At 35.2% G+C, this 11,985-nt stretch overlaps 2 protein-coding genes and 1 long non-coding RNA gene across 3 annotated transcripts; all 3 read right to left on the bottom strand.

The window, feature by feature from the left end:
* Nucleotides 1-6: 6 nt before the first annotated feature.
* LOC146748245 (myosin heavy chain kinase B-like) lies at nucleotides 7-4,826 on the bottom strand. The gene is made up of 3 exons (XM_085506650.1): nucleotides 4,637-4,826; nucleotides 4,081-4,150; nucleotides 7-39 (listed from the first exon to the last, which is right to left on the bottom strand). Exons 1-3 carry the CDS (start codon nucleotides 4,797-4,799, stop codon nucleotides 33-35), a joined length of 240 nt encoding a protein of 79 aa, XP_085362776.1. The 5' UTR covers nucleotides 4,800-4,826; the 3' UTR covers nucleotides 7-32.
* A 2,599-nt stretch (nucleotides 4,827-7,425) lies between these two features.
* Nucleotides 7,426-8,895, bottom strand: LOC144358501 (uncharacterized). The gene is made up of 3 exons (XR_014931278.1): nucleotides 8,835-8,895; nucleotides 7,771-7,833; nucleotides 7,426-7,487 (listed from the first exon to the last, which is right to left on the bottom strand). It is a non-coding gene; the product is annotated as an uncharacterized LOC144358501 (long non-coding RNA).
* Nucleotides 8,896-9,800: 905 nt separating this feature from the next.
* On the bottom strand, nucleotides 9,801-11,021 carry LOC146748244 (uncharacterized). Its single transcript, XM_085504993.1, has 3 exons — nucleotides 10,818-11,021; nucleotides 10,523-10,614; nucleotides 9,801-9,879 (listed from the first exon to the last, which is right to left on the bottom strand). The coding sequence occupies exons 1-3, from the start codon at nucleotides 11,019-11,021 to the stop codon at nucleotides 9,801-9,803; spliced, it is 375 nt and encodes a 124-aa protein (XP_085361119.1).
* Between the last annotated feature and the right edge of the window lie 964 nt (nucleotides 11,022-11,985).

The following is an 11,985-nucleotide window of genomic DNA, read 5'->3' as shown; positions in this document are numbered from 1 at the left end:
TATGATCATCATGTTTCTCTTCTTCAAGAGGCTCAATACCTAGAGTGTATAACCACCAAATCTTCAGTTAACCATAGGCATTTTATTGCCATATTTGCTCTATTAGATGCACATCTCCTACATAAGTACACCTAAACCAAATATTGCATTTTTTGCATACATTTTGACTTATTTTATCCACAAAATAACCTCTGTCATGTACTTCCAATATAGCAAATACAGTATTGTAGTTTGTATTGTTATAGATGGAACAAAACAGCATAAAAATTAAAATTGTTAGTGTCAAGAAAAAGAAAAGAGAAGAAAAAGAAGTTATTCCAAAATATTATTAGTCTAAACATTACGTACATGTCAAAACTTTCCTCAAACAAATTGATTATCCATATATTTAAAAATAACAAAAATTGACTGATATGATATAAATTTGATTAATATGTTTCGGTTTTAGACTAACTGCATGGCTCTACCTTTAAGATTCAATAGAAGACAATAGCTGTTGCATAAGTTATGTTCTTTACTGAAAGTCACTATGCCAGTTTTAGACATGTTATCACATCCAAAATACCTATGAAAATAGTAATGAAGACAAATATAGTATATCATTTTGTTGATAGTTATTGCACTACTATATGTAACAGTAAAGATGAAATATCAATATATAAATCAGGCTTATCTATTTTTTGTCAGAAAAGAACTGAACAAATATTTTGTTCCCTAATTTTTTTGCAAGTAAAGTTGAAGATTCACTTAATTACTACAGTAAAGATTTTTAAAATTTAAATAACAGTATAAAAAATAAATATTAATGGTTAAAATATGTACTTGATATGTCACCAACAATGAATACAGATACAGATGTGAATTGCTCATAGTATACCTCTACAGAGAGTTTAATTGTACCTGTCTTCATGAATTATCTGTGTGTAATTACCTGTGTGTTTTCCACAGCATAGCATGTACACTACGGTAGCTGTGTCATCCACATCTGATAATTATTTTCTGAAATATCACTGGGACACATTTCAACCATGGATAGACACAATGACACAGCTATACCATCTGAACCATGGATAGACACAATGACACAGCTATACCATCTGAACCATGGATAGACACAATGACACAGCTATACCATCTGAACCATGGATAGACACAATGACACAGCTATACCATCTGAACCATGGATAGACACAATGACACAGCTATACCATCTGAACCATGGATAGACACAATGACACAGCTATACCATCTGAACCATGGATAGACACAATGACACGGCTATACCATCTGAACTATGGATAGACACAATGACACAGCTATACCATCTGAACCATGGATAGACACAATGACACAGCTATACCATCTGAACCATGGATAGACACAATGACACAGCTATACCATCTGAACCATGGATAGACACAATGACACAGCTATACCATCTGAACCATGGATAGACACAATGACACAGCTATACCATCTGAACCATGGATAGACACAATGACACAGCTATACCATCTGAACCATGGATAGACACAATGACACAGCTATACCATCTGAACTATGGATAGACACAATGACACAGCTATACCATCTGAACTATGGATAGACACAATGACACAGCTATACCATCTGAACCATGGATAGACACAATGACACAGCTATACCATCTGAACTATGGATAGACACAAGGACACGGCTATACCATCTGAACTATGGATAGACACAAGGACACCGCTATACCATCTGAACTATGGATAGACACAATGACACAGCTATACCATCTGAACTATGGATAGACACAATGACACAGCTATACCATCTGAACCATGGATAGACACAAGGACACAGCTATACCATCTGAACTATGGATAGACACAATGACACGGCTATACCATCTGAACTATGGATAGACACAAGGACACAGCTATACCATCTGAACCATGGATAGACACAAGGACACAGTTATACCATCTGAACTATGGATAGACACAATGACACGGCTATACCATCTGAACCATGGATAGACACAATGACACAGCTATACCATCTGAACTATGGATAGACACAATGACACGGCTATACCATCTGAACCATGGATAGACACAATGACACAGCTATACCATCTGAACTATGGATAGACACAATGACACAGTTATACCATCTGAACCATGGATAGACACAATGACACAGCTATACCATCTGAACCATGGATAAACACAAGGACACAGCTATACCATCTGAACTATGGATAGACACAAGGACACAGCTATACCATCTGAACCATGGATAGACACAAGGACACAGCTATACCATCTGAACTATGGATAGACACAAGGACACAGCTATACCATCTGAACCATGGATAGACACAAGGACACAGCTATACCATCTGAACCATGGATAGACACAAGGACACAGCTATACCATCTGAACCATGGATAGACACAATGACACAGCTATACCATCTGAACCATGGATAGACACAAGGACACAGCTATACCATCTGAACCATGGATAGACACAAGGACACAGCTATACCATCTGAACCATGGATAGACACAATGACACAGCTATACCATCTGAACTATGGATAGACACAAGGACACAGCTATACCATCTGAACCATGGATAGACACAAGGACACAGCTATACCATCTGAACCATGGATAGACACAATGACACAGCTATACCATCTGAACTATGGATAGACACAAGGACACAGCTATACCATCTGAACCATGGATAGACACAATGACACAGCTATACCATCTGAACTATGGATAGACACAATGACACAGCTATACCATCTGAACTATGGATAGACACAAGGACACAGCTATACCATCTGAACCATGAATAGACACAATGACACAGCTATACCATCTGAACCATGGATAGACACAATGACACAGCTATACCATCTGAACTATGGATAGACACAAGGACACAGCTATACCATCTGAACCATGGATAGACACAATGACACAGCTATACCATCTGAACCATGGATAGACACAATGACACAGCTATACCATCTGAACCATGGATAGACACAATAACACAGCTATACCATCTGAACTATGGATAGACACAATGACACCGCTATACCATCTGAACTATGGATAGACACAATGACACAGCTATACCATCTGAACTATGGATAGACACAAGGACACGGCTATACCATCTGAACCATGGATAGACACAATGACATTGCAATACCATCTGAACCATGGATAGACCTAATGACACAGCTATACCATCTGAACTATGGATAGACACAATGACACAGCTATACCATCTGAACTATGGATAGACACAATGACACGGCTATACCATCTGAACCATGGATAGACACAAGGACACAGCTATACCATCTGAACCATGGATAGACACAATGACACAGCTATACCATCTGAACTATGGATAGACACAATGACACAGCTATACCATCTGAACCATGGATAGACACAATGACACAGCTATACCATCTGAACTATGGATAGACACAATGACACAGCTATACCATCTGAACTATGGATAGACACAATGACACGGCTATACCATCTGAACTATGGATAGACACAATGACACAGCTATACCATCTGAACCATGGATAGACACAATGACACAGCTATACCATCTGAACCATGGATAGACACAATGACACAGCTATACCATCTGAACTATGTTTATTTATATTTATTTATTAACACACAACACCCCCCGGAGGGGATGAAAAGGGTTACAAATCAGATATTAGTAAAAGAAAAATAACCACATAAAGAGTAAGGGAACAAAAAGGCATAAAAAAAAAAAAAAGATAATAATTTGAATACAAGGAATGTAGATAGACACAATGACACAGCTATACCATCTGAACCATGGATAGACACAATGACACAGCTATACCATCTGAACCATGGATAGACCTAATGACACAGCTATACCATCTGAACCATGGATAGACACAATGACACAGCTATACCATTTGAACTATGGATAGACACAATAACACAGCTATACCATCCGATGGTTTTAAAATTTGAACTAATATGTTAGATCTAATGATTTATTCACAAATCTTGACTATCTGGATCCATCACTTCCCAGGTGGCAAGAGCAATATCCGTTAATTTTAGACCAACACCTACAGTAAAACAGAAAAATACTACTTTAGTCATGATGAAATCTTTATCCATGGTAACTACATTGCTGACCATCTTTTTATATCATTATGGATGAGGCATGTCACAATTGGGTATGTACAAACCATGCATATAAACCATACAATAAAACATGTTAGTGCTCACTATTATTAAACATGGCCATGATACAGCAATGCCAATTTAGCATGACGGTGATGCTGATTTTGCATAAACTTTTTAACTGTAATGCCTTATATTTGTTCAGCATTAGCTATAGTTTAACTAGTTGAAGCACAAATAGCTCCACTGTGTGAAAAAATAGTCACTAAATAACCTAAAGAAGAGTTAACAATATAACAAGACAAATCAGAGTGGAAACAAAACATACCAACATACAATGTAGCAAATTTATGAAGCAAAACATATTGACCTAACCATAAATGATATTATGCTAATGATTATATCAACATACAAACAAATTCTGATACCTTGTAGATCTGTCACTAATAACTTGAACTTAAAATGTTCAAAGACATAATGACAGAATGCCAAAATTTTTTTGCCATTATCTGTGGTTGCTAGTGTTTTGTTTATATGCCCATCATTGTTGACATATTTGACAAACTTCCCTTTTAACTTCTCTTCTATCATATATACAAGTACATTACTATCTTGTACAAGCAAGTAGCATGGAATAACACTGGAATGAAAAGAAAGCATACACAAGAATTTAGTATACATTTTTTTTGGGGTAAAATCATACTGTACCCAGGACAATTTAGTGTGTAGTGTAGTCACATTCTACTTCTGTATATACTGTACTGTATTATGTGACATTTATGTTTCATCCTGGAAACGATTTTGATATACAGGTACCAGTGACATTTTTAACAGGAGATAAAACTTAACTCAGCAACTTATAATCAATATTAATACAATGTTACCAGTTACCTTGGTGTTTCCCCAAAAGTAGCAGGTACTTGCTTTTCAAAATTTAATGATAACATCCGAGCAGCCATTTGTGACTGCACCTCCTGTGATTGAAAGTGACAAAGAGTTAAAAGACATGCACCTAAAAGCCCATCTCCCGCAACACATCATCCTGCCTTTAAATTTGGGGGTTTCCACCACAGACCAAGCAGACTTTACACGGGTACCCACGCTGTCCATCCCCCTGGGGTTGTGAGTCCATCTGCAGGCTCCCGCCAGGGGGACGCCAGCCATGACGCCCGCCTGTACAGTCTCTGCTGGTGGAAGGTTGCAACCAGGTACCACGCGCTCAGCTTCATGATGCAATTCACAGACGAGTCGCATCATGGAGCTGTTCGCTGCGACGTCTGCATCCGCAATTCGCTCCCCCTTCCACTTTTGCCAAAACCTTGTGTCTTGTGTCATTTATTGAAGCATTAATAATGCTTAACATTATGAGATACAATAATTTAGAACTTTAGACAACAAAATGGTATTTCACTATGTCTATTTTGACCAAACATGACATAAATATGCTAAAAATATGTGATTTGTTCATTTGTTGACATAAAATGAACAATTCTCAGAGAACATCTCAACAACAGTTCAAAGAAGTTGAGAGCAAAGATAAAATATAGTTGAACTCTGATGACCTTGCCCTTTGTTATATAATATAATTCCCTTTATCATAGTTTGTTTCAATATGAATATGCATTGTCATAATTAATTTTGAATACAAACAAGTTTTGGGATTGAAACAACAGTGAGAAAGCAGTTTACCGAATTTCCTTGATAGATATAAATATCTTACAAAAACATTGGTGCCTAATTTAATTATTTTAAGGGACATAATTTCCAGCTTTATTCAAAGTAATTCAGATATTTTAGTATAAAACAAAAGCTTCATCTCAGAAAAAAAGTGCTGCATTTAAACATAAATGGATTCATAAAACATATAAGAAAACAGAAAATCTTAGCTGGCTTTTGTCCAAGTATTTTGTACAGGTGTATGTTAAAAATTAATAATTTCACCGAGACAAATATGAACTGCCTCATTGTGTGACTATTATATGAAAAGTAAAAAAACACCCTCTATAAATAGCTATCATGTTGCAAGCTCTGCTTTGTATGCAAATCTACTTAAATAGTTAGTTGGTGTCCAGTGGAGAGAGGAGTCAACAGTACTGTTGCCTCCTGAGAATCTACATCTTCAAACACTGCAATCTTTGTTTTTGAAGTGAGTTTTTAAACTAGTATTATAAAAGCTCTATCATTCTATTCTAATAGCTGAAACAAATTCCTGTGAATTTTCATTTGTCAACTGAAATGTTTGTCAAATACAGAATACATATATTTTAGTACAATTTTTTTTTAAAATGTGGATGCAACGTTTTGCTTTTTATGTATTTTTTATGTTTTGTTTTTAATTCAATAACTTTGAACTAAACAGATTTTCTATTACCTTCAGATCTTGATCAAAGATTGGCACCCAGTTCATAGGTGTGCTTATATTGATTTTCTGACATCTTGTTTTCTGTGAAGATTTTATTGGTAGGTTTGCAAATGTGTATCAGACTGTGCAAAAACTCTCTTCATGAGTTGGTTTTGAAACCCAGCATAGTATTCCCATGGGATTTGGGAGATACATACCCAAGGATATTATTACAAGATAAATGATTTGCTTCATTGAACACATACAACAATGCATATTTCCACTGAGATCAATGACCTTTGTTGCATATCACCAGTGATCAGTTAAGTAAAAACAGTCAAAATATTTTATCAGATTTTCTCAATTTTTGCATGATATTTTCATACAGGACATCTGTTTTTCAAACTCAGGGAAGACTTTATACTGATGAATAAGGTGACCAAGTTTGATGAAGTTTGGAATAGAATTAGTAAAGTTATTGTGCACACAATAAAAATTATTAATGACAACAACAACAACAGCGCCGGACAAAAAATTTACCGTTAATAATACCCTTCCCTTCCATCTTTGATAGTACGGGCAAGGTAAAAATGTCATACTCAATGCATATCAATCATGTAGACTAGCTAGAAAGAATTTACTACATATTATCCTACTCACCTTTTTGGTCATGCTGATTATAGAATCTTTTCTACTTTTACCAAATAACTTATAGTGTTCAGTATGCATTAACTGTATTGTATCTTCCTTGTATGATTTCACTACATATTCCTTGTTTTCATCAAACACATCACACTTAATTACTGTACAGGTGTAACACTCTCGCATACCACCTTCTCCAATAAAAGATCCAATTCTAAATTTTATGGGATAAGCACTTTCTCTCCATTTGATTCCATCTTGTTTTATCTCTGCAATATACACAAGCCCTGAGGAATCTGTAATGTATAACCAACAACACGAGAATCTATTAGTATTACCAATACATGTACAATGTAGTTACTAGTAACACACGCAAAATTTCTTTTAATTATTTAACTTTCACAAGTGCATGGTCAAATCCATAGGATATATTTTTGGAATATACACTTTATATCAATTTCAAATGATCCTGTTATAGAAAGTAATCTTTGCGTCTTTCGATATCAAAACTACGGTAAGCCATACATGGCATTAATGAAACATTAATTTATACAAAAATAAGAATAAATTATGACTTACAGATCTTTTCAAGAGAAGTGCATGGTAGGCTCGTCCCAAGTTTGAGAAATTTGGTAATTCCAACTGAATGAAAAAAATTGCAACTCATTAGCTGATGAAAATGTATTACTGCTAGATATTAGTAAACATTTTCTAGATTTTAAAGGATGTGTACAGTACCGATCTACCTTTTGTATGGCGCTCTTTTCCAGCAAACTGTCTACTTCCTTGTCTGATTGCTTCTGCCTTGCGGGAATCCCCTGGCAGTGCCCAATAGGGGAGACACAGACAGGGGAGATGGAGATTTCAGTGGTATCCCGTAACAGAATGTCACCACCTGGAAAAGTTCAGGGATCAGTCACCCACTGCCTCCAAACCTGACTACACTGGCATAATCTGTGTACGAAAGGGATATGTGGCCATGGGTTTGGCAGTTGCAAGGTGTGGGTGCTCTCTTCTCTCATGAGGCGAGTTTCCCCAAGGCTTGCGGTATTCACTGTTGTGACCTGCAGCTGGCCACTAGCCGAATACATGCCTGTCCCCCCGGGTCGCAGAGGTAAGCACCAAACGAGGAGGGTGAGGAGCCACCATCTGGTCCCTTCCTCCCTAGGGGCGTGCCGCTACTCTTCCCTCCCGTGGAAGGGTATGAGCACTTGCCTCCTGGTTTATTCTGGCTAGCGGACTTCGCCTTAGGGCGTTGTGTTTTCTGTGCTTGGGGCGCCCTTGGTTTACCGTTGGCAGTGACCAACTGGCTAGCGAATTTGATCTGAACCATCTGGTTCATTGCACTCCGAAGCTCGGAGACTGCACCCGCCATCTGCCCAACAAAGAGAGTGAGAGATGTCCAGTAGTGAATGGCAGTGTATCAAAATGTGAATATGGAGACTAAACAATGTGGGAAATGAAGTTTCAGCTGGAAATCGTGTAGTGTCAATGAGATTTGCAGATATATGTAAGTGCTAGAGTTTAGTAATCTAGAGTACAATTTTTAATGGAAACTAATATACATTAGATTATAATAACACATTATGTGATCGAGAGATGAACAGGAGTTTATAATACATGTAGTAGAATATAATACATACTAGAAGACTTGGGTATTTCATCACTTATCTTTACAGCAGTTCTCTTTCTATCAGAAACAGCTAATGAGAAAACAATTCATTAATCTTAGTTAATATTGCTACAAAACATTAATATACAAACTCCAGTTACCATGTATTGTGAAATTTTATCGAAACGGGTCAAGTATGTCTCAATAATATTTTGTAAAAGGAAACCTTAATTAAATACTCAATGGAAAACGCTACCAATAACAAAAATGGTAATCAGTCTTGTTTGATGAATTATTCATATATTGTTCTTGATAAAAATGAGAATGGAAACACAAATGTTGTTAAAAACAAATACAAACAGTGTTTTTCTAAAGATGTACTAAAGTTAGTGTTATACCAGTAATCTAGAAAACATTATGTCTGGCACTATGTATTGTACATGTCTGAAGTTTCAATGAAATCAACTCATGAATGCTTACGTATGCACAAATTTGAACTAAAATTTAAAGAGAAAAAAAATGTATCACATAGACCAGAGTACCGGTATGTTGAATAAAGAAAAGCAGTACATGTATATTCTTACCAAGGTTGTCACTTGCACATCTTGCAAAGCTTTTAAGTTTAGCTGAAGCTGAGAATTCTGCAAGGATGGAAGATACTTGGATACTTAATTTGGTTTGAAAGTGCATTTTTAATAGAACCATATATAAATCATCAATTACATCACAGTAATAGACAAATATCACTTTTGGCAATAACACACCACTGTTATTTATGTAAGTGTTGCTAATCAGTATACCTGGTTTACAAATAACAACCTCAATGTTTAACACACCTAGTAATTTATTCTTTCAAGTAGAAAAAAAATTCCTAGTTCCAGCTACAAGTTCAATTGAAAAATAAATTTTACAATGTTCCCTTTCATCATTCAATAGTAGTTCATTTAACAATCGTAACCAACCATGATAAGCATTGAGTGAAAGATCTAACACATTTTCAATCTATTAATGTTGTATAAATACTCACCATTTTACCTAAGTTCTCACTGTAATCAACTATGTCACTCATGATAAAACTAAAGAATAAAAAAGTATGCATGTATGCAGTTTTACCTTCCTGTTGTAGTAATGTTGTACTGATTGCAAAACTTAGTTGAAAGTCATTCAATTTTGAGTAACTTGGCCATGAATCTAATCTGAAAGTTACTATGTTTGTGAGTTATCTGACACATTTTTATTAACTTTATTACAATAAATATCGTCATGAATTGCTGTTTGAATTCTATTTCAAGAGTAATGTTCGATGTTCAAAGTTTGCTTGACCACAGTGGTAACACAAGTATTAAATAGTCATCGCATGAATTCAAAAGGGAGGGAGGAGCATAATGGTGATACAGAGCACAAAACAAGAGTCTGGTGTGCATCTCAGACTAATTATAATGCAAAATGCTTCACATCAAACGCAGAGTCAATGAAACTGCTCAGTGATATATAGCTATACACAGCGATATTTTTGCAAATACCATAGATGTTGGATTTATTACAATACCATGTTTGTTCTGTTAATAGTTGTGCTTACATAAATTAAAGGGTAGTCAAATAAGTATACATTGGAGATGAGATTTTAATAGAGCAAATACAGTACAGGTATTACTTAATATTAAGTAATTAGCTGTCTAGTAGTATAAACTAGTGTTTCCTATACAGCTTCATACACACCTTCTACTTGGTTCTCTCATCTCCCCACCTCCAACATGATCATCATCTTCTTCCTTGTCATCATCACTGTTGTCATCTTCTTCTTCATCAGCCTATAACATTTAACATCCATTTTGAAATGTACGTTCATAGATTAGAAATAGAGATGATTGTGTTCACTGTGAGACTAACTACAAAAGAAATCCTTCAGTAATGTCAGAATTTTTAACAATCAATATCGATGAGCTACTCTCAGAATAGCAGTAAATGGCCACCAGTCCAAAATTTATATGAGGAAATCAGTAATTATACTAACCTTATAAAAATAAAAACTAGTTTTACTCTGAATTTGGTCATCACAGGTAAACTCAGGACCTGTTGTCCCACCCAACAATTTTGATGAGGTAAATCTACTGTTGTAGAATATGCAGCATTTTTCCTTTACATTGTTTACTGTTAATGGTACATTAAAAGGAACCTGTTGGTAAAATATCAGAGTATGAAAATTTAAATACTTCATTTTGCATAGCAGGTTCTTTGTTCCCACTTCGATTGATTAAATGCCAATTCTATAAAAACAAGCAGCCTATCGGCTGAGATAGCTCCGCTGTTAGAAATGCACATTTCAATTAAAGAACTGAAGACATCATCAGAAAATGAACAATATGTATAGTATCAAAGCAATCGGACTAACAGTTTTTAACAAGAAGTCGAAAATATCACTCTCTACCAAAAATGACTAAAATATTCACCAAAATTAGAGAATTGAAGATATCATCACGAAATGAACAAATCTGAGAAAGGTCTACATGTAGTATCTATATATGTAATATCAAAGCAATTGAACTTTTGGTTTTTAACAAGAAGTCGAAAATATCACTTTTTACCAAATATGACAAAAATATTCACCAAAATTATAGAATCCAAGATATCATCACAAAATGAACAAATCTGAGAAAGGTCTACATGTAGTATCTAAATATGTAATATCAAAGCAATTGAACTATTGGTTTTTAACAAGAAGTCGAAAATATCACTTTTTACCAAAAATTACAAAAATATTCACGAAAATTAGAGAATTGAAGACATCATCACAAAATGAACAAATCTGAGAGAGGTCCACATGTAGTACCTATATATGTAATATCAAAGCAATCGGACTTGTGGTTTTTAACAAGAAGTCGAAAATATCACTTTTTACCAAAAATTACAAAAATATTCACCAAAATTAGAGAATTGAAGATATCATCACAAAATGAACAAATCTGAGAGAGGTCCACATGTAGTACCTATATATGTAGTATCAAAGCAATTGCACTTGCGGTTTTTAACAAGAAGTCGAAAATATCACTTTTTACCAAAAATGATAAAAATATTCACCAAAATTAGAGAATTAAAGATATCATTACAAAATGAACAAATCTGAGAGAGGTCCACATGTAGTACCTATACATGTAATATCAAAGCAATTGCACTTGCGGTTT

This window comes from Saccoglossus kowalevskii, chromosome 2 (assembly GCF_978046115.1).
Source record: "Saccoglossus kowalevskii chromosome 2, keSacKowa6.1, whole genome shotgun sequence".
Lineage (NCBI taxonomy): Eukaryota > Metazoa > Hemichordata > Enteropneusta > Harrimaniidae > Saccoglossus > Saccoglossus kowalevskii.
This window is presented reverse-complemented; position numbering and strand designations above follow the sequence as displayed.

Coding starts and splice junctions, on each gene's coding strand:
- LOC146748245 (XM_085506650.1), bottom strand. CDS start 4,799: ATGATAGAAGAGAAGTTAAAAGGGAAGTTTGTCAAATATGTCAACAAT. Junction 4,151..4,636: donor ATTAGTGACAGATCTACAAG/GTATCAGAATTT, acceptor GTTTTACTGTAG/GTGTTGGTCTAAAATTAACG.
- LOC146748244 (XM_085504993.1), bottom strand. CDS start 11,021: ATGAAGTATTTAAATTTTCATACTCTGATATTTTACCAACAGGTTCCT. Junction 10,615..10,817: donor CTAGTTTTTATTTTTATAAG/GTTAGTATAATT, acceptor TAAATGTTATAG/GCTGATGAAGAAGAAGATGA. Junction 9,880..10,522: donor ATGAGAGAACCAAGTAGAAG/GTGTGTATGAAG, acceptor TTTATTCTTTAG/TTTTATCATGAGTGACATAG.